The sequence below is a fragment of the Meleagris gallopavo genome, chromosome 7 (assembly GCF_905368555.1).
Source record: "Meleagris gallopavo chromosome 7, MGAL_WU_HG_1.1, whole genome shotgun sequence".
In the NCBI taxonomy this organism is placed as follows: Eukaryota; Metazoa; Chordata; class Aves; order Galliformes; family Phasianidae; genus Meleagris; species Meleagris gallopavo.
This window is the reverse complement of record NC_139410.1, coordinates 14832755-14856155: the sequence shown is the minus strand read 5'-3', so window position 1 is coordinate 14856155 and position 23401 is coordinate 14832755. Positions and strand designations below refer to the sequence as shown.

At 35.8% G+C, this 23401-nt stretch overlaps 1 protein-coding gene across 1 annotated transcript in view; it reads left to right on the top strand.

Moving 5' to 3' along the window:
- Positions 1-23401, top strand: part of OSBPL6 (oxysterol binding protein like 6) — an 89626-nt gene that overhangs the window by 51592 nt on the left and 14633 nt on the right. The window contains 17 exon segments of the mRNA XM_085228581.1: positions 2452-2505; positions 3172-3285; positions 3414-3578; positions 4083-4215; positions 4657-4760; positions 5680-5772; positions 10253-10315; positions 10486-10560; positions 13920-13995; positions 13998-14084; positions 15035-15165; positions 17318-17425; positions 19608-19745; positions 20760-20844; positions 21036-21289; positions 22588-22725; positions 23068-23131. Of these exon segments, the coding sequence (XP_085084707.1) occupies positions 2452-2505; positions 3172-3285; positions 3414-3578; positions 4083-4215; positions 4657-4760; positions 5680-5772; positions 10253-10315; positions 10486-10560; positions 13920-13995; positions 13998-14084; positions 15035-15165; positions 17318-17425; positions 19608-19745; positions 20760-20844; positions 21036-21289; positions 22588-22725; positions 23068-23131 (1882 nt within the window).

The window sequence follows — 23401 nt, the reverse complement described above, 5'->3', positions numbered from 1 at the left end:
CTTGTAAAGTGTTAACTTTGATTTTTTTATGCAACTTAGATCTGTGTCCATATTCACACTTATTAGTATAAAACACAGTTTTTCTAATTTGTCTGTTCTTTGTGAATGTTATACTAATCTATCCACATGCTGGATTATGAGTACAAGATTTCCATCTGCCTGCTACTCTTTTTTTTTTTTTTTTTTTTTCTGATTACCTATCAACCTTATTTTGTTTTGGTTTTGTTTTACTTACTAGAATTTGTTTTTGGCATGCAAATATTTATGTACCACTTGAATTTAGCCTAGGGAGACTACAGGTTTTCAAACTGGTATTCTTGAAATACTGAAAGAACAGAAAAGGAGATCTTACTTAAAAACAAAACAAAACAGTGAAAGTGAAAAAGCAAGAATTAGTCTGATATGAGACATGGAGTAGTTCACTGCTTCCATTCCTTTAAAATGCAATACATTGATGTGTTGTTTCTTTCACAAGTGTTTGCTATAGGAATGTTACATGTAAACTGTGAAGCGGATTATGCCTGGTAATCTTTTTTTTTTTTTTTCATCCTGACTTTAGAGCAGTTATCTATGTAAATAATTTTTAGTGTGATTAATTAGCTTCATAGCCTCCCTCTATGCTCTATCTTACATTTCACCTAAGGAAATGGAACTTTTGAATTTTGGATTAGGAACTGTGCATTGGTGAGTAGTTTTTTTCCAACTATTGCCTTCAAATCCTGCCATTTCTGTAACACTACTTTGTGCTGAGAGCACAGTGAGGAGTTCCAGAGACAATACAATCCACCTGTGGTGACTGTAGTACAAAGTGATTGTACTGTATGCTGTTAGTGACCTGACAGCAAAGCCATGGAATCCTCTGTCTGTTGAACAAGGTATGTCAAATTCTGATGGCTCTCAGTGTGCTTTATTAGCATACCAGTTACAACATGTATAACTTACGCAGTAGTTCATCTGCTTCTGAAGCGCTGTACGCTGTGAAATGCAATGTGATAAAAGGTCATTGGTGTATGGAGCCTATGGAGGCAGAAAAATAGGAAATTAACATTGTTTTCTTCTTTAGTCCATTAATGACCATACGTAGTAAAACTAAAACTTCACAACGTTGTTCTTTTGACATCTTATTCAAGAAGCTACACCTCCAGCAAAGCTGGAATTTTATCACCCTGTGTCAGACCTTGGTACGATCTGTTGTGCAACTGACATCATTTCCAGAGGCATCTTCAGGAAATATTTTCTGCCATGCAAGTACTGACCCTGCTCATAATGTCAGTTTAACAGGTTCATATCAGGCAAATGTGATCCATCTCTTCCATATCAGACAGCTTAAAGAATCTTGCGTAATAATTTGCTGTGTTCCAGATCATTAACATATATTAGTTCTTTAGGTTAGGCTCTAAAAATATTAAGTAGTTTGTATTACTTGCATGTTGATAACAGAAGTTAGTGAATCTCAGTAAACATATACATTTCCTGCCAGGCTGCATCTTTATGCTGTGTGCCAAATGCTGTGCTAACTTGTCTGCAATGCAGCTAGAGCCATCTAGTATGCACAAGCTACAGCAGCTTTAATTGTTGGAGAAACATGTTGAATTGGGGATTCTGCTCTCTGCTTTAGGGGAAAACTGCTCAGCAAAATAAAGGTGTAGCAATGGCACAGATAGGCATTGTCACGTTAGCTTTAATTTGCCTGTTCCTTGTAGCTGCACCAATGAAGATACAGTGACTCACTCCATATCGCTTGCACATGTACAAAAGACAAACCCTCCCATGACCAGGGTACGTTGCTGGTAATGCTGTAATATTTCCACTTGTACTAACACAACTAGCTTGCATCTAATAAAAGTATAAGGAGCATGAATCACAGCTTCATCTTTACTTCACTGTACAAAGGTCTGCTGTGAGTGCGAAGTTTTGGATGGTAGAGCCATGTCTCACAGCCTGCATCACTTCCCAGCTGGATATCCAGGAGACCACAGGAATATCCATCTGTGGGTCTTCTTTCCAGGGTACATCTTGCACTAGGAAAAGCTTTTCAGCTTCTGGATAGGGAGGACAAGCAGTTATGTTGAAACACGACCATTTTATTTGGGAAGAAAATAGGAGGAAAACAAAGAAAAAGACTTACCTCTTTCAACCTATGTTGTCTTTCTAGTAGACCTTATTGAATTGGCTGAAAAACAGAAAAAATATCCTCAATTATTAAGGTTCCTTAAGTTCAACGTAGAGCATACTGTTGGAAACAGGATCTAGGTTTTCACACTTAAAAGATAATTGTTATCAAAGAAGGGGAAAACAAAATTATTTGCTACCATACTTATGCTCTCTTTCCAACCTGTAAGCAGTCCTTAATTGTTACAAAGTTATTTTCTTTTGCAGATAAATTATTATGCACAGTTTAAGTTGCATCTGATCATTAAGAAAAAAAAATTCTTTTTTTTCCACTTTCAGAGGTTTTTCGTCCTGGATAATGGACTATTAAAGTATTCAAAGTCACCAATTGATGTAAGTAAAGTTGAAGACTGTTTTAAAATTTGTGTTAGAATTCAACCTGCTAGAGGCTCATTCTCATACTCGACACCTTTATCACAAGTGTACACATGAAAGATCGATTCAAAGAGAGATTTGTGTATGGAAAGCATGTAAGGTTTAGGTCGAGTTATATTCCCCCAGATTCTACCTTTTATTACTTTTGTAAAAATAGATGTATTATTTAGTTTATTTAATGAAGATGTTTGAAAGATTAGCCTGAGCGTGTGTTCTACCTTTTTAATTTTGGTGTCAGAGAGAGCTGATTATTTTGAGATATGTGGATAGGACACAGAAGTGATTATGATGCACTCAAGATATAAGGGGTAGTATTAAATTAGATACCAATAACCATCAAGCTGTAACAGCAGGGAGCTAAGTGCTAATTTTCTCAGCTTCTCACTTAACCTGTAGTTACATGCTAGTGTGAACCACCACACTTTTCATTTGGAGTTGGTTCTGCAGTTGTGAGATATTTTTCTCTTTTTAAATTTTTTAGTTTGAATACAGGCTTTAACTTTTATGTGTCTTTATACTAAGATAGTCCTAAAAAAGGAAAACATTTCAGCACCAGATATTTTGCTCTCAAATATAGTGAAATACATGGTACTACCAAGTTCGTACTCTGCCTTTTCATTTCAGATACAGAAGGGCAAAGTACATGGAAGCATTGATGTAGGCTTATCAGTTATGTCCATTAAGAAGAAGGCTCGCAGAATAGATCTTGATACAGAAGAACACATTTATCATCTGAAGGTAAAAGTGATGCAAATATGTATTCTCTTTTCATCCACAGTGGAAATACGTAATAGTAATTAGGAAAAATCTGCTGTGGGGGAAAGTGTGTTATTTTGAATGTTTCTTTATAATGAGTTACTTTGTAGGTGAAGTCCCAGGATACATTTGATGCATGGGTTTCAAAATTACGCCACCACCGGTTGTACCGTCAGAATGAGATAGTGAGATCTCCAAGAGATGCTAGCTTCCATATATTCCCCTCAGCCTCTACTACAGAGTCTTCACCAGCTGCTAATGTACCAGATGGAAAGGTACGTTGTGTCCTTTTGTTGAAAACTCATGCCTGCTGGACTTGTTCATGGGCAAGCCTGAATTTCAATGGGCTCTGCTTGGAGTGCCAGTAGAGAGGAGTTTTCACTGGAGGAACTGATGGCCGGCAAAAAGCTGGGAGTACTGTAGCTTTCATTAATGGGTTGCTGTAAAGATTGTGCAAAGAACTCATTGCCTTCAGAAGAATTTGCACTCGCTTTTTGCATCTGAGATAAATCTGTCTGTTATTCTGTAGTTTTCTTCCTCTTTAACAACAACTTTTCTAAGTGATGTTTAGCAAACATAGTTTGTGATGTCCTTGTTTTGACTCTCCAACATACTGTGCAGAGATACCTGTGTCATGGGCAACTACTTAGCCAAATCACAGATGTCACTGAAATCACAATGTCTGCTTTATTTTTTTGTTTTATTCCAAAGAAATATGGTGATTACATTGACTGAGCAACACATGCAACAATAAGTGTAAGCATTTTATTATACCTTAGGTACAACAAAATAGCTTCCCATGGCAATCTCCTATACCTTGCAGTAACAGCCTTCCTGCAACTTGCACTACTGGGCAGAGTAAAGTAGCAGCCTGGTTGCAGGACTCAGAAGAGATGGACAGATGTGCAGAAGGTTAGTCTTTACCATTTTGTGCCTTGCCCTTTTAGCAAAATGTCTTGTTGGTAAGAAATAACATACTGTCAATGGAAGTGGTTAAGTAGCATCTTTACATGCCTATGAGAGAGCTGTTTAGGTAATAAATCAGATGCTTGTAGTAGGAACTTCCCTCTTAATTAGTGTTATGATGTTGCTTTGAAAAATTTTTTAAAAATATGTATTATCTTAATGGATATCATTATTAAAGTATGCTTAAGTTTTAAGGTCCAATCTTGTTGCTGACTGCCGTAGAAATAACAAGTGCTCAGCATCTCTGACAATAAGGCTACTACTTAGATGCTTTACTATTGGATCTGAGGCATTTGACTTTTGTATTACAATAAAATGCCAGTGGTGAACATTACGGCAAAGAAAATAGCTGAAGCACCTAATCTTTTTTTTTTTAATATGTTTTAGATCTTGCTCATTGTCAGTCAAACCTTGTGGAACTCAGTAAACTTCTTCAAAATTTAGAAATACTACAGAGAACTCAGTCTGCACCAAATTTCACAGACATGCAGGTAATTCTGTTTGATAATAAATAATCATGTTGAAGCATTTGTTGGTTGCATTAAAGGTACTGTAAATATGCTCTCTATTAACTTAAAATTGATTTTCTGAAATTGTATTAACTCTTAGATGAAAGGCTTATCTTAATCATGTTTATCTTAATCATGTTTAATAATGTTTAGTGTGTAAATGGATAAGACGTATTAAGATTATTTGAGTTAAATAGGAAGGATCAATTAATCAAGTCCATTTGCAAAAGCAGAACTAAGAACCATTACAATAGAATTATATGTACACACTGAAATAATATTTAAGGAGCTGTTATTGTGCTCAGTAAGATACTATTTTAAGTTTTTAAGGAGTGCAGTTTCAAACCCTCAAGATGGGAGGACATTTTACGTTCTAGAAAAGAGAGCATAGTCACAAAGGTCCCAAGCACTGGACTGGATTTCCCAATTCAGGGTGAGTTTTCCTCTTGACCACAAGAAAGCAACTGCAGATTTTTAAATACTTTCTTCCTCTTTCACTCAGGCCACTTGACTATTGAAGTCTCCCAGTGGTGTTTTTGTGTTGAAAAGACTAGTTCCAATGAGGAGACTTACCATTTCAGGAAGAGCTGAGCATTTCTCTCATAGTGACAAAATAGAAATCCATGAGGATTTCAAAATTTGTTCCTAAATGTTGTGCGCTATGAAGACAATATACCAATTGTTCTGCTAAATAAGTTGAACGCTTTTTTTTTTATAGTAGGGGCATAGGTGTCTACAGCTGGTTATTGCTGTAGTTGCAGGTCATGGCAGCAGCATTCTTTTCTTCGCTTTCTAATTTATCAATGTCTAACACTACAGTTCTTTACTAACTTGGTGTACTGTCTGTATTGTGTGTCAACTTAATAGTACCTTGTTGCTTTTAACTATTTGTGTAATGTAGGCTAACTGTGTAGATATTTCAAAGAAAGACAAGCGGGTCACAAGACGATGGAGAACAAAAAGTGTCAGCAAAGATGCAAAAATTCAACTTCAGGTACTGAATCCACAATGTTTTCCTTTTCACTGTACTTTCAGATTAACTTTTAAGCATGAACTGATATACTAACTGAAAGTAGGAATTCAATGTACTGTCTCTTATGTTCCTGATGATGCAAATTAAATCTCAGTTGGTTGTTTAAAACTAGACAAGATAGTGAAAAATGTATTGATTTTACTTTCACTCACATGAAAACATTGCCATCTAGGGAAAGGAAGAGAGGCTGAACACTAGTCAGTTTAGGTGCAAATAAGATGATTTGCATGCAGCGCACTGGGATACTGGTATTTGATTTAAACTAGAAGAGAGGAACTGTTGAGCAGGTGACATCGAACTAAAGAGCAGAAAACATGAATGGAATACTGAACACGCCAGTTGCCTTTGTCAAAAACTACATTAGGAATGTTACCAGTGAGAAGTATTTTCAAAAGCTCTATCTTATGAAACAGGCTACTATGGGAGCAAATTGAATTAAACCAAAGAATAAATTATATGGAAAAAAAAACAATTGACGTAATCCTGCCTTAGATCTGAAAAGTAAAAGCACAGAAATAAGCATAGAAACCCTATGTCACTCCTAGATCCAGGGAATCTTACTGTGTTTTGTCAGAAATAGCTGTGTGTTTTGAAGCCTAATCCAAAAACTGCTTTATTTTTTATAACTGAATGTTAATGAAGACTGTACTTTACAGACTTCAGGAACTAACAATTACCACTGTGCTGTCTGCTCTGGAATAAATACACGTCAGCAACTTCTGATTAATTTAGATTCCTTGAAATTCATGCAGACTTCTAAAACCTTTGATATGTCCCTCAGAGACATAATAAGGAATTTCTGTGACTCAGAGACACAGTAAGAAGTTCTCTGTGACTCATTTAAGACTGACAATCTTAAGGAAGGAAGACTAAGAAAAGTAACTTTGATTGCAGCTGTAGTAGATGACTTTTCTTTCTACCTGTTATTCTAAATTAAGGACAACATGTTAAACAATGAAATATCTGTTAGGTGTAAAAAGCTTTATTAACAAGGGAATTTTGGTGGTTGATGTCATACTCTATTACCTGCATGTGAAAGATCACTGTGTTTCCTTGTTGCTGAATAATGGTAGGCTACTAAAAATACCAGGAAAATGGATGCAAGCATTTGTTGGAAAGGCAGAGGCAAAACCCATGTTCTTTCATACCACAGTGGCCTAAAGAAATTTCTATCAGTAAAAAAAAAAAAAAAAAAAAGTGTAAAAATTATAAAGGCAACAATACATGATGATCTAGGGGAATTGTGAGCTATTCCTGAGTTGCCTGTGCCCTGTCAAAGTGACACTGTGATGGGCTTCCTGTGGGAGACTCAGTTTGGCACCTGATTCTCAGGACGCTGTTGGTGATATGGGTCACTTCGCAGATTCCTCTGAGAGTTTGTATGCATAGCACAGCTCTACTTCGGTCTATTGTTGCTGAGGAAATAGTGAACTTTGCTTAACGTGGGGCAGTTTTGACTCCTGACAAGTGTAAGGCTGGAAAATAAAAAGCTTACTTTATTAGAGCAAAGCATTAAATGATTTATGACTGATTTACAAATTAATTTGCAGTGAAACAGGAACAACAAAATAATTCTAAATTATATGCAAGATGAAGATTTTTTTTTTTGGCTGTTCCAATATCTTAACTAACTTGGTTGGCATACTCTTTCTAATTCCGAGGACTGTTCTGTCCCAGGAATGGTCTAAAGCTGTGATCTGTGGAAGATGGTCTCGTTCTGGCTCTTGTGTTAATCATAATTTGCTCATGCTGCTATTCCACTGGATTTCCTCACAAATTGAAGTTGTTTTTTTTTAAGCTTGGTCTCCTGCGGTGTTTTTATATTAACCATTTTTTCTAGCTTCATTCCATATAGGTAATTTTTTCAAGATTACTCCAACTTTATAATCTATTTTCCACTTCTTTGAATCACTATCTAATTTGTGATCATTTCTTCATGGACAGTACAAATGATTTGCTATTAAATAGTTGAAAGATTTGATGCAAAAAAAAAAACTGGTTGTCCTTTTCCTTTCTCCCTTCTTCCATACGTATCATTAGTTTTTTGGGATAATACTAATAATAACATACTACTTCCAGCTAGATGGACTATTAATTCCATTTGAAATACACGCACCAATTGATTGTAGAATAAGGAATTATTAATTACCATAAAAGGACCTTCTGCAGTATGAGATTGAGAGCCAGAGAGCATGAAAATGAGGTGTTCTGTTCACAAATAGCAGGGAACAATGCTGTAATTTTAGTTAGCTCTGTGACCACTGTGTAAGATGCAGTGAGAAAATTCCCCTATCTAGTGTCTATTGTACTCAAAATGAGTTAGTAAGATAGCTGTTGTGTTTCTGCTAACACATTCCTGGAATATGAGTGCAAGATGTATGAAGAGCTTTAAAAGTACTTCTTATTGTGAGGACAAGTTTGTCTACTTGCTTTGTTTCTTAGAAACATTTATTTGCCATTTAAGTATACCAGTCCTGTATGCACTTAACTTCGCTTACTGTGGTTAATTCCCCGATAAAAGTGGGGTTGCTTCACTGAGAGAAATTAATCATGGCATGTACATATGTGTTTTTTAGAATTGGGGGTTTAGTTTTGCTGAATTAATAGCTTACTTTACAAGCTTTTACTCAGGAGAAAAATACTTGGATTGTTTCTCTGAAGAAGGATTGCTTATATAAAGAGGTTTATTTTATTTTTTAAAAGTCTATTTTTAAAATGTCTTAAAGTAATCTACAAGTTAATCAGTCTGCATTCATTCTTTTGTACAAAAACTGACTTTCTTTGGTTAAAGAACAATTTTACATTCTCATGATTGTCTAAAGATCTTAAAAGGAAGAAAAAAATACTACTGAACAGCAACAAAATGAACTATCATTGATATAATTTCATTCAGTGCTCAGAGAAGTACAGTTCCAAGACTTATTCAAAGGAAGAAGGAAGGAGAATTTATTTAGTACTCTTTAGTACAGAATGATCTGAAAAGTCATCTTGCTCTGCTGAGGCTTCCAGCTCATGAATTAAACCTGGTTTATTTTTTTCCCTTAAATAAGTACTTAGTGACATGTTGTTAATTGTAACTCAGATAGTTATCTGACTTAATATTGTGTTTGGGGGTGGTGCTTCTGTGGAACTCATTGTTTGAATTTTAGTAATGTATACCTGCATTCAGAATCTTGCAGTTTTGAGTGCTTAATATATACATTTGTGCATCTTTCTGTACATGTATGTATAAATTTATATGTCTCTATTAGTTAAATAGTAATAGTCTTCAAAACTTTTATTCAAAATATAGACATACTTCTGGAGAGCACAAAGCTTTAAATTCTGCATATGATGCAGCCTCTTCTTTAATGTAGTTGCTAGTCTCTGTTTTAGAAATTATCTGCATGTTTTTAACAACAAAATAAAAGGTGCAAAGCTTCTCTTAACTGCCATTATTAGGCGACTCCTACGTGGTCAATAGCACTACCAATTGTATCAACCAGAGGATGGAGGATATGGCCTTTCTCAGATGCACCAATCCTACAAGAAAGGGAGTGTTGCAGGCTCAAGAGACGAGGACTTCAGCTAATAAACTACATTATAATGTTCTTAATCATGATGTCCTTGTGTCTGAGTACCATTGCTATTTCTGTGAACTCAAGTTGCTTTCAGAAAAAGAAAAATGTATATGAATTTAAAACACTGAAATGGCTATAAATGCATGTATAGATTAAGAAGAATGTAGAGGAATTGAAAATGTTTTTCTATAATAATAAGGTGGCTTTTTTAGTGTTATAAATTCATCCAAATATTTCAAAACAGTGACATTACGTTAGCCATTAAGTAGAAGGGCTTTGTGGTAGGTGTGGAGCTATTCTGCATCATGCAGACTTCATGCAGCATGTACACAACTTTGATGCACCATGATGGATTCTGTTATAAGTAATGTAAAAATGAAGTTATGCAGGATGAAGCCACATGTTAGGCATGCAAAAATGCAGTTGTTGGAACACTTAGTCTTCATTTGTGCTACTCTGTCTGAGATTTTGAATTGCTTTGAAAGCCAAGCCTTTAGTAACGTATAGAATGAGAAATGGGATCTTACAGAACACAGAAGGATGGTATGTGGGGAAAATGAACACATAAACCCAAGGACGGACAGACAAATGCCAGGAATGTGCACAGGAGTATTTACGTAAGGAAGCTCCCTATAATGTACGCACTCACATGTTTTACTATTGAGATGCATACATCTTCAGTAAGCACAGTTAGTGCACTTCCACAAATGCAAAGTCATCTCTTTCAGAATTCATCTTCTAGATGGTCAAGTAAAGGAGTTTTTGTTTTGTTTTCTTCCACTCCATAGCATCCATTTTGTTTTTTTTTATTCCATAATTGCATTATGACTCTGAACAGCAAAGCTAATAGAATTATTTTTTCTTTTTTTTGTCCACTGCAGTCCAACTCTTCTGGAGATAACGTTAGCGAAGTACCTAGCTATATAAGTCTCTGGCATACACAGGTGAGAACATATCATATGTTCTCAAAATGTGTAGGACGTAAGAGTTAACAAAATTGAAATCCACTTAAAGACTCTCCCTCTCCCTTTTCTGATCACCTTTCATCTTCCTGTGTCCATCATCTCTCCCCTTCTCTTTCTCTACTTCCTTCTCTTCTTGCATTCACTGTCAGGAAGGGCCGGCACCGAAGGGCCAGTTCAGCACAACACGACGCCGGCAGAGACTAGCAGCAGCAGTGGCTACAACAGTGAGTGGATTTAAAAATCAAGGCATAGCTTGAAAGACGGGGAGCTGTGTAACTTGAATGCGTACTAAGCTTATGAAGCTGGTTCTTGCACTTTATGGAGGTGTCCATGCTACCCATTCTGAGCTGAGTCACTTAGAAGTGATCAGGCCTGACACAAGTGGGTGTCACAACTGTGCATCTGAGCTTGTTTTCATGGTAATGTCCCTCTTCCTTTATGCAAGTGCAAGTGATGAACAGACTCAGGCCCTGCACTGTTTGAAAATAGCTTTGTTATGCTCTCTGTATTATTTAAAATGGACCGAAATGATCACATGTTGTTAAAAGATTCTGATAACGGTCTATAGCAAGGCAGTGAAAATGAGATTTGCTACAAAAAACATGAAATGATGACACTTCCTGTTTTGTTTTGTTTTTTTTTTTTAGTAATGTAAGATTAGCCTTTTCCTTTAAGGTACTTTGTTTACATTCCATGATCCAAAAAAGTCATATTACTATTGCTAGTGTCGGTTTTTCATTTTTGCTAATACTTCAAGCCTTTGACACAAAATTTGAAGCTCTGAAATCAATGTGCAGGCAAATAAGTGGGAGTGGGAAATGCTATTTATGAAACCAAATTAGCATTGTAAATATACCTTCAGCTGCTACTTTGTCAGGAAAGCAATTATTAGGAATGCACAAGATAGATTAGTCCCTCAAAGGATTAGTGAAATGGATGAGGAAGACAAAGATATAGGAAAAAAAGAACTCTGGGCAACTGAAGAATCAAGTGAGCTTTTAACACATACTTCTACCCAGCTCAAGCAGTTAACATCAAGCTAAAGTTTTTGAAGGTGTGCGGCTCCAACCCATAGCTGAAATCCACTAGCTCAGATGTAGCTTCTGCTTAAGCCTGAATAACTTGAGCCCTGTGGCCAGAACCATGAACCTCATTTACTATTAGGTCCTCTTGAGAATTGAGAGAAATCAGTGCTCCTCCAGTTCCCAAAATAACTTCTCTAAATTTAACCCCTTGTAATCAGTTCAAGCCATGTATAGATGCAGAATATCAGTCAATTATTGATTGGGTGATCTTATCTTCTCTGCGTTTGTAGCAGAGAAATAAACCCCATCTCAGTTTGCTGTCTCTATAGTCTGGAAGATACAGAATTACATCGGGTAAAATGCAGAAGGGGAAGGCTTGTGTTACAACCCACTGTACTGGGAACAGTCTGTCTCTACGTGAGCATGCAGTTCTGAAGAGGCCGATGAATGAGTGTTATTTCAGCCTTTGGAATAAATCAAAGTCAGGACAAGGTGTAACTGAAATCATGTCTTCAAGAATGAGAAAGAAAAACTCGAGAGATGCATCAAGAAGCTAAGTACTTAAAAAGATAGAAAAACTAATAGGTAATCAAAGCAACATCAGACCACCATGAGTGTAAGGAGAAAGCACTACAGTGAAAGAAGAAAAAAAGGGAAGAGAGGTTCATGGGCAGTGTTGCTTAGACTGCTGGTTGTTCAAGAAAATGAGTTTGTTTGGTGTTGATTTTTTTTTTTTTTTTTCCATTGGTTGTGGAAAGTAACTTGGAAACTCTTCCAAGATGCAGATGAGGAGAGTTCTTATTAGTCAACAGTTAATTATGTTTGGTTCTAAAGCAGTCAGCGAAGCAGCTACTTGTTTCTGACATGTCCGTGTGTATTTCTTGCAAGCAGTGTGATGGTAATTGTAGAGCATGTGAATGCTGTTTCTAGGACATACTTTCGTACTGTAAATAAAATGGTCTTTTTTTCAATAAACCTCACTAAAAAACACTGCTTTTCAGCCTTGCCAGCTGAGGTATGAGGCAGCAATTCTCTAGAAGGAATTCTTGATATGAATCAAAAATTAAGTCCAAAAAAAAAATCTACTTTGTTGGTATCAAAACAATGAGAGAAGAGGATCAAGTTTACACTGGTTAGGTGCTGTGAAACCGTTAATTTGTGCTATATGTATATGAAAATTGAAGGGCAAGGTTGACAATGGTATTGCCAGAATGTGCTCAAGATGTGATTAATAGGTCCAGTAGAATTTTAAAGGAGAAACCTAAGATGGTTATTGATGACAAATGTTATAGGAAGGGATTGATAGAACTATTCTTTGATGTAGTCAAATAACAAGGTACCAATTTCAGATACTGATGGCAGAATATAACTTATCTGTTGATTAAAAAAAAAAAAAAAAAAGTATCTTAGTAATATGACTTTTTGTTTTATCTGCTACTCTTAATCATATCTCAGAAGACACTTTTTTTTTTCCTTCCATTTTTCATATTTAAATAATTACATTGGGCTGCAGTGTGGAAGTTTTTGATTTATACATTTGGTCAATATCATAAAATAAATTAGCTTGAATTTGTCTAAGAATGCTTAATACTGAAGTAAAAAAAAAAAAAAAATGTAGCTCTGCATGCATTTCCCTTTCATTTAGTTTTGAAAATTGGGTTCTTGACTGGATTTTTATACAAATGTATGTAAATAGTTAAATTAAAGCATACTGTCATGCACACAGGTCACATATGTAAAGCAGCATACATATATTGCTTATGGAACATATAGGTAACTATTCAGTACACGTGATATATTTATATACAAAAGTTACAAGGTACGCGCGTATATTTTTGTTTACTGTATTTGAAAGGTATAGAAGGAAAAAAGTGAAAACTGTAATAAATGAAAATCTTTACTGCATTTTACTTAACTGCATCTCTTTGCATTAATTTGCGGCTCTTGTACTTCAAATGAAAATTAAGTGGAGATTTATTTTTGGTTTTTTTTTTTTTTTAGATAGAAAATGGAAAGACCACATGATTTTCCCTTTTCATTGTTGCATGTACAGTGGTTTCTACTTAAAGTTTAACAGTGGTTTTCACATTGTTAGGTAGATTAATTTTCCATGATACATTTGAGAATAGTGCATCCTATTTCTAGGTCTGTGAAGGAACTTGCATGTTGGTACTGTAAAAATGGATTCATGCTATGTGGACTCTCCAATGACAAAATGCAAAGAAGCATGTGTTGTGGCTGAATTTTCTAGTCTTCTTTTAAGCATTAGGGAATGACCAGTTTTTGTTAATGTTAGAATTAAAATATTCCACTGCTAGCGATTAGCTTAGGCTATTTTTGTCTGTTTCAGTGAAAGTTTTCAAGAACTGCAAGGAATTCTGCATCAACTATGCTGTGATTTAGGAGAGTAAAAAGTTACATGCTTTTTTCCTTGTTCTTCACATTTCAACCAAGCACTTTTTTTTTTTTTCAGAAGGAATAATTTATATTTTGCTTCAGCAGAATTAAAAAGTTGGTTTTCTTCTTAAATAATACATCTTTACTGTTTCCTGCTGTAGGTTCCCTTCAGTGCCACAATGTCCCCGGTTCGGCTGCATTCGTCCAATCCCAACCTTTGTGCAGATATTGAGTTCCAGACCCCCCAAGCCATGTAACAGATCCTCTGGAGTGCTCTACAGAGTACATGAAGCTTCAAGAAGAATTCTGCCTGATGGCACAAAAAGGTAACTAGAAACATCAAACCTTTCCTTTACTGTGCTTTTCTGTTGTGCTTCATTATTGCCTTCACTTTGTCGTGGCCAAGATGTTCATCTGTGTTAGATGATTCCAGAAAAGAATTTTGAACTGGTCAGATGATTTACTTAAAGATTACATATATCATCCTTCATATATTTTGCATAGATGTTGTGAGTATGGAGAAAGGTAAACCCTCAAATGAGGGCTTTCCTTTAGAAAAAATCTGAACTTGTTTTTGCACCTTGTAAATACATGACTGATATTGGAAACATTTGGTTTTATTTTTTCCAAAAGGCAATTCAAAATGTTACTAATGCATAACCTTTTGCAGGGATTTTTCTTTTCTGGGTGCAAACTTTTGTGAGATATTCTCTGCATCTATGGATGCAAGGAAGGTAATGCTTACTACTAAAATATATTTTAGAAATATCATTGCATTACAAAAAAAAAAAAAGTTCTCCAGGTAGAAAAAGGCTTTTAAGTATTGCAATCAGTTTGCTATGTGTTACATAAAAAACGCAGGAAAAATGATACTACTTAAAAATTATCAAAAGTCTATTTGAAGTCCAAGTAAACCTAGTTATTGATGCAATATTAAGTCTTAGCCAAACTTCAGATTTTATTACTCTGAAACATAAACAAACAAAGGAAAAAAAAGAGCAACAGATACAGATTTTCCAAATATGCGTTTTTTCATTCACTCAGCATCAAGAATAAGATAAGGTGTGAACATACTGTATATACGTTGCAACTCTAAGAAGTGTTTGTAATTAATTTGGATATACGTTACTTGAAGTTCATTAAGATCTGTGTTTCAAGTTTCTGTATGTGTGGGATAGAAATCTCACTCTGTCTTTATTGCTATTTTAATAAATGTAAATATGTATTTCCATATCTGAGGATACACCTGTTATCTTTTTTTTTTTTTTTTCCTTAGTGCATTCTCTTTTGAAATCTGCCTTTAACAGTATAGCTATAGAGAAGGAGAAGCTTAAGCAGATCGTCTCAGAACAGGATCTTACAGGTCACAATGCTCAAATAGCACACCTCAGACAGTCCCTTTCTCAGGTACGTTCCTGATTTGATTACAAGCTCACCTAATTTGCCAGATGCACTGTTTCTTTGTTTTGGCTATTCCCTGAGGTAGAGGGAGCCAAGAGAACAGCAAGGTTCTTAACCAGAACTATGGCAAATATTCTGTTGTGGACATGAGAATGTAAGTCCAACCTCAGTGCATATGGAGGATATATATACACACACACACACACACATATATATATATATATATATATACACACATACACACACATATATATACATATACATATATATATATATTTTTTTTTTGTAAGCATGTATTTATTATAATTTTCCAAGGTAAAACAAGAGTATCAACAATTTTTATGGGAATGATAGGTATCTTTTTTTGGAGCTGCCTCTAAGCACATTCAAAGAGATTCTCGAGTTTTTTTTAATTAAGTTTTAAATTTAGACTGTATATTTACAGATTTGTTTTATATGTCCTTGTCTTCAACTGCAAAAGGAATTGTGTTAAAGAATAATCATGGGTAAATTGGGTTTTCAGATCCAAACCTGTTATTGGCCAGTGTCTCTCCCATTTAAGCTAAAGGGAAATTTGTCATTCGCTTTAATTGGGAAGAAGAGATGAAGCAATCATAAGTGCTTTGATGAACTACCCTACACCATTCCGTGAGATATATCTTCAGGTTGCAAAACAACTCCAGTTTTTGAATTTAGAAAAGCTTGTGCAAGCAAGAAATGAAAGCAGAGGTATAGGGGCAAATAGAACTTGACCCAAATGTGAAGATAATTTCATGCAGTATTATTGTTACTGAGTTGTATTTTTTTTTTGCCATGAAATTAAAATTTAGACATAATGTTTCTGTAGACATAAATGCGTGATGTTACGTAGATTGATTACTGCATATGGCAATAAAGAAAGATTAAGGCTAAAATATGTGGGTAACCATTTCTTGTCACTGATATAAATTTAACCAGGACTTGTGGAAACTTGCTAGCAACTGCTATGAAATAGATGGTGGTACGTTCCTCTTGTTCTTGGCCTCCAGTGTCAGTTTGAAAATCACTGTCACTCATTAGTTCACTGTGTCAGTGGGCAGTAAATGGAAATTTAGTGTTGTCTCTCTTAACTAGGTTTTGGCAGTTTAGGAAGCTAACAGCCCAACCGATGTTAGTGGTCTTACCTTGCATTTCCCCTTCCATGTGAACGTGCACAGATCATTTCAGAATGAAGCAAAATGGCATCGTTTAAACTGTCTTCAGTGACTGTTGAAACTTATTTTGCTTTGATCCTACTTTGTTTCAGTGCAATCATGTAATCTGTTCCAGGGGAAGGAGCGGAAGGATTGTGACTGTGGTAACAATAATTGCCCACTACAACAGTATGTCTCCTGTTCTATAATTCCCAGTGCAAGGGATACATTAGGTTTAAGTCAATTCATGTTCTGGGTATATAACATATTATGCTTTTTTGGATTTCAACGTTCATGTAGTCATATCCTTCTAGACATCAAGCGATGTGTATATGCACTTGTGTTTATAATCTAGCTTGGGCATTAAAAGAAGAGAAAAATTAGAAGATACTAGGCACCATTTACATTCTACTGGCATCTGTTTATTTTGTGATCCATAGTTTTCGTGATCACACACATGCAAATACAGCAGCTTGGTCTGGACAGACAGACACTCAGTGATGCTAGTGATTTTGTTGTTTTCTGCTGAAAAGCAAGCAGTTTCCTTCTGTGGGCTCTAAGAGTTGATAACCATCGTTCAGAACGTGCTGTTGAGCCATAAATCAAGAATACTGCAGTTGGTTCCTTTTCATTGTTCTGCAGTTTCGTCCTTTCTTGCTACATTCACTTGCCATTTCTGTAATGCACATAAGCTACAGGCGTAGCTGCCAAAGAACTACTTGAAGAATTAAGGTAGGATGTGACTTACATTGTGGGAGGGTATTGGTGCCCTCTGACCCTGGAAAATAATTGAAAGCAAGCCAATGAAAAGATGGAATGATGTTATAGGGGGTCTTGAAATGGGTATTTGCTTATAAATGAAAGAAATTGGGTTCTGTGACTACTTCTTTTACAAAATTTCTGAGGTTAAGATTTTTTAAAAATATTTTTTGGCTATTTAACACTTTTTTAAATTTGTAAATAAAATGTGCAATTTTTATTTTAAGGCTCTCAACCAGAATGCTGAACTAAGGAGTCGCTTGAACAGAATACATTCAGAATCTGTTATTTGTGATCAGGTTGTCAGTGTAAATATTATCCCTAGCCCTGATGAGGTAAGACTTCAGCCTTTAATGCGTTTAGAATATGATCAAGCCCTGCTGTTCCTCACTAATAGCTAAAACAGATTATCAGATCTTTCAGACTGGAAATTGGATATTTGTAGATGTTTTCAGACTATATTTTTTCTACATAAAATTTAAACTTTTGTCTTTGCATATGTCAGGGCTCAAGAAAGAACTATGTTCTCTGCAGAGAAATAGGGAAGGTTTGTAGCTTTGTGGGAATTAATGAGGTTTTACTGTACTGTAATGTAACACACAATAACACACAGTAGGTAACTATTTCTGTATCTTACTTCTCTTGCCAAATCAATAGAACAGTGTAGTGTTAAATGGCAAGTGCTTAGGTTTAATATCTTGAGTAATTCAAAGGGTTCAGTGCATGAACCAAGCATTATACTAATAGCATATTTGCAACATCTAGTCTATCTTGTTTTGCTTTCCTCAGTTGACAGATTATCAAACGTATTACAAATCAGTCTCCCTTGTGAGAAGGACAGATCTGACTGTGCGACCTGTAATACGTTGCAGTTAATACTGTCATTTTGACAGCCATTCTGCTTGCATTTTACTGAAATATTTTACATTTGTCACTTCCATTCATTATTTTCTATGCATACAGCATTTCAATTAACATACCGTGGTTTCCTAATAATTTTTTCCAAGAGGAAAGGCAAGTGAAAATCTGTTTCTGGTTACTTTATTTGATTTTTCAAAACATCCCTACAATTTTTTGAATGCTGGAGACTGACAGAGAGAAAATGGAGGTGACACAGTGCCAGGGCACGGCAACCTGTGGTTGAAGTTCTGAGCAATGACTGTCTCTTCTATTGTGTATTTTTTGCTGCTTAGCTCTTTCTTTTTTAATATGTTATCTTCATACAAGTGTGTCTGACTGAAAGAGAGTTTCAGAGAGGATTCCAGATCTCTTTCACTTCTATAAATAACTTAGTTTATGGAATACGCATTTGTGAGCACCTTTTGTATGTATTTTTCCATGTCCCTCCAGTTGATACAGAAACTTAAAATTTTAACTACTTTTTGTAAAGATAATGTTGAAATGAGCTTCTGTTTCCATTGTAATTCATCAAATTTCATAAATCATCCACAAGCTTATAAACCTCAGTGAAAAAGGATGAATTCTTGACCTCCTGGCTTGTTAGTGACTTTTTTATTGTCAGTGCATTTTGAGGCACCAGTATAGAAATTGGATGAAGGCGTCAACAAAGCCATTTGCAAGACTTCTGTAGTAAGGTTAATGGAGATGATATTCCAGGATGAAGAGAAACTGTGTTTAAAACACATTGTATTATCCCAGAAACATTATGCTGTATAAATTAAGGGATCAAATAAGAAGTCTGTTTGCCTTCACAGCAGCTGCTGCTTTAGTAGAATAATTCAGAGACAGAAGCTTAAATATTTTGTTCCTCCTTTTTAAAAGCTTGTAGAGTAACATGCTGAAACATGGCGTTCCTCTCATCAAGTAGGAAGAGGAAGAAATGTTCAACTATTTTAATTAGCTTGTCCCTGAATTGATATCCACAAAGCACAGTTTGGGAATTCTTGCATTTGCTGTTAAATTCTCTTTAAAATAAACCATAGAGAATTAATTCCCGCTAGTAATTGTGAATCAGTGTTAATCACTTAATTCAAATGAGATTTTGGAGTACGTAGCCATCCTTCTGGATATTCAAACTTTTCGAACATTTATTACTAGACTAGTTAACAAGTCTACTTATTTTGAATGTAATGTATAACTCCCTAGCCTTATTGAGTTTTTGGAGCTGGGTCCAAGTACTGTTAGTTGTTATGACCAGGTATCTTTTCATTTGAATTTCATAGTTGAACTCATTTGACACAGTGCAGCTATTGTCCACCAAACCATTCCTTTGCATATAGAACTAACTCTGTAATTATTCACTGCGGAAGCTTAGTAGCAGGTGCAGCTTAGAAGCAGGCCTTAAATGAAGACACATATCTCACTGCTCAGATTTTACTTTATTTTGTAATTGCTCCAGCCTCACTTATTGAGTACACAAGAAACCCTACTAAAATATTATCTTTACTGTCTTTTCCTATATGTGACACAGAAAAATATTCAGGTCATTTACCACTCTTATGCATATTTCTTTATTATTAGCAGCAATATTTATATTTCTCTGTGCATTATTTGCAGACGGGTGAACAAATTCATGTCAGTTTGCCATTGTCTCAGCAAGTTTCTAACGAGAGCAGGCTCTCTATGTCTGAATCAGTGTCAGAGTTCTTTGATGCACAGGAGGTGCTTTTGTCTGCCAGCTCGTCAGAAAATGAGGTAGGCTATGACAGTGTACTGCAGCTTTGCTGTCAGACAGATTCAGGTATTGATGTCACTCGTGAATGGTTATTTTTTAATGCTATTTAAAATAAAAAGGTATCAGAATGCATAAGGTTTAGATAAATTTGCCTGAGACTCGCTTGTGATGGGCTGCAGAGGTTTTCCGAAGTGTAAAACTGAGCTGGAAGTTGTATCAATAATTTATGTTCATTACATGTTCTTACTAGACTGTGTCAGTTTCAGGCAAAGATGACAGCAACAATTAGGTCTGACTATGTGGTCAACTAATTTAGATTTTTAAGTATTCATTAAAAATAAAACCAAGTTCTTCTATTATATTGAAGTTATTCTCTGTAATCAGAGAAGTAGACAAGTGTCAAAAATTGTCTCATTGAAGCTCAAAGATGACTCTCCATCATGTGGCTGCCCACAACTTTCCCGTGGTATTTGAGCTAACTGCAATATTTTACATATTGGCACTTTAGCATCCCATTGGAGATATGCACAAGACAGACAGAGATAAACAATTTTTTTTATTGTTCTCAAGAAAAGTTTAAACAAGAATTTTAAAAGTAGTTTTAACACTGATATAGTTCTTGTTTTTCAAAATGATAGGTCAATGCTTGTCTTTGTCTGCTGAAATGTACATTTTAATGTTTGATTTTGTATAAAAAACAAGTCTGACCATCTCTTCTCACCTCCCATCCCCCATGTGTTATGCTGTCATTTTTTAGTTCTTTTGATCTCATTTGGAGTCACCCTTTTGTAAGTGTAATATCTGTATTTGGCTTCATAATAAGCAATGCAGAAACATCAGGAGAGCATAGAATTTATGTTGACACTGTTGGTGCACTGGAAGTATGGCTGATTGAAACCTCTAGTTGACTTAGTTAAAATCTCTAATTGACTACCGATGATGTGTTTAAATATTTTTGTTTCAAGTAATTGTGTGTGTAATTTTTTAGTAAACTTCATACATTTGAATTAATTGATATTTTATTTATGTTTTAGGCTTCTGATGATGAGTCTTATATCAGTGATGTGAGTGATAATATATCTGAGGACAACACCAGTGTTGCAGACATTTCTCGGCAAAGTATACTGCTACATTTTGTACTTTGGGAAATGATGTTGGTTTTGTGATTTGCTACTTCTCTGTACAAGACCAACTTTGCTGAAATCAGTGAAGCTGGGCTTATTTTTTCTGGTGGTGAATTTAGTTCAGTCACTGAGACTGTTTTCCTTAGTGTGGTGTTATGTTGTGATAATACTTTTCTCCCTTCACAGTTGTCAATGGTGAACTAACTGGAGGAGCATTCAGGAATGGACGGCGAACTTGTCTCCCAGCTCCCAGCCCTGACACCAGTAACATCAATCTATGGAATATCTTGAGAAATAACATTGGTAAAGATCTTTCCAAAGTATCCATGCCAGTTGAGCTAAATGAGCCTCTGAACACCTTGCAACATCTTTGTGAAGAGTTGGAATATAGTGAACTCTTGGACAAGGCTGCTGAAACGGATGATCCCTATGAACGCATGGTAATAAATTTAGTGTGGCACTTCTTATGTCTGTATTAAAAAAGAAAACTCTTTTGTGGAGTTCTGTGCAGGACCCTCTATTGCTCTTCCATTTCACAGAGCTCCCTGCTTGGTCAGGTCCAGCTGCCCTGTAGGTATGTCTGTGTTTTTCACCTGACAGTCAGCAGCCAGCATTTGGCTCTTGTATTTTTATGTATTGTCTCTTTTCTTCAGGGGAGATAGGGAAAGGTGGTTAAGGGACTTGGCAGTGCTGTTGCTGAACATATTTGTTGTTCCCTGGCAGAGCCTCGCAGCACTGCAAGTACCTGGCAGTCATTTTGTCATGGCCTGGTACTTGGGTCCATTAACTGCCCTGTTCACATGGCCTGAAGGGAGCAAGGGATTCTAAATGCTAGCATTTTTTCTTTACCTCTGAAGAATTTGTACCTGTCTTATGATAGGAGCTTGAAGAGGAGGTAGAAGAGTTCAGGAAGAAAAAGATGGTGCAACTGAAATCTTCCTTGAATTAAATCCTCATATCTGCTACAGAGATGTAGTGCACTACTGGGCGACTGGTACAAGCCAAACTTAACAAGCACCTTACATTTGCACACCCCAGCTGAGGCACTTTCAAAAACTGACAGAAATGCCGAACTACCCAGATCAGACCATAAGTGGTGGCTGTGCTGTGAATGTTGCCTGCTTCTGCTCTGCTATTGGTAAAACAGGAGCTTGTTATGTGTGTGCCTGCCATGATTCCTTGAACTGCACCTGCTAACTGGAGCTGCAATCTTAATTAATGTGGCATGTCAGTTAGCATATTACTCCAGCTGGGTCTTGTTCAGAGGTTGGAATGTACAGGTAGATATAGGGGGACGTACAGGCAGCACATGCATGGGAGATCGTGAGTTAACTTTGCATGAAGGACATCCTCAGTGGGAGCTCTTCGTGTTTGGCAGTAAATAAAATGGATACCAATGGGGGAAAATTGAATGTGACCCCGTCATTAAGAATTATCATCCAATACTCTCAAAGAGCATGGGTGGCTGAGTCTTTGTAGTAGATCATGGATGATAAGCCTGATCAAAGGTAGGAAATTAGTGTCTTATACAGATTGTTTTAGGGGCCTATGAGAAGAGACTGACATAGGCCATGAAAAAAAATTATACCACAGGAGAAACTCAGTCTGTACTGGTTCTAGCTGGGTTGTGTGTTTAACTTCCAAGTATGCTTCCTTAGTCCAGATTCTTCTATGTGATATCCTACACTATAAGAATCTCAGCCTATTTTCTGTTATGTTCTTGTCTGTATTTGAGCAGGTTCTCATAGCTGCTTTTGCAGCATCAGGTTATGCCTCTACGTATTTCAGAGCAGGAAGCAAGCCATTTAACCCTGTGCTTGGTGAAACTTATGAATGTATTAGAGAAGACAAAGGATTTCGATTTTTCTCAGAGCAGGTAAAGCTTGTTTCTAGATGGGTACTGATGTTTAGGTTTCTTTATTTGACAGAGTGACCTTCTTCCATCTTTTGAGTTAAAATGGTTTGTTTTCTTAATAGTAAAGAAGGGTAGCAAGTATGAGTGAACTCATTAAACACTAGAAGGTGTCTGATTTTATAGTAATCTCTGTCGTAGTGTTTTAAGCAGATAATGTAAAACTGAAGCTTTAAACTGTCATCTGGTTTCATAGCAAAACAAGTTAATAGTGTGGGCTGCTTACAATTTTTATATTGCAGTAACAGTTGTATTATTTTAGGAATGAAAATTAATTGTTTTTAACTCAGACAAACTGTTTTTCAGGTTAGCCACCATCCTCCCATTTCAGCCTGCCACTGTGAATCGAAGAACTTTGTGTTTTGGCAAGGTATACCTTTTTAATTGAAAAGCATAGAACTTTTTTTTACTAGCAAGTAAAAACTTCTTTTTTATTGGCTGAGCTTTGTATTTGGAACTCACCTGTAAGTTTTGTACTTAAAAAGTTTGTAGTAACACATTAAAAACTGATGCTTTGCATTAATTCACTCCAAATTCTCATTCTTAAGAGTAAGTAGATGTGCTACAACTTACTGTCAATTGCAGCATCTTTATACATTTCTATTTAAAAGTTTTTTATCAAGAAAATTTTCTTATAAAC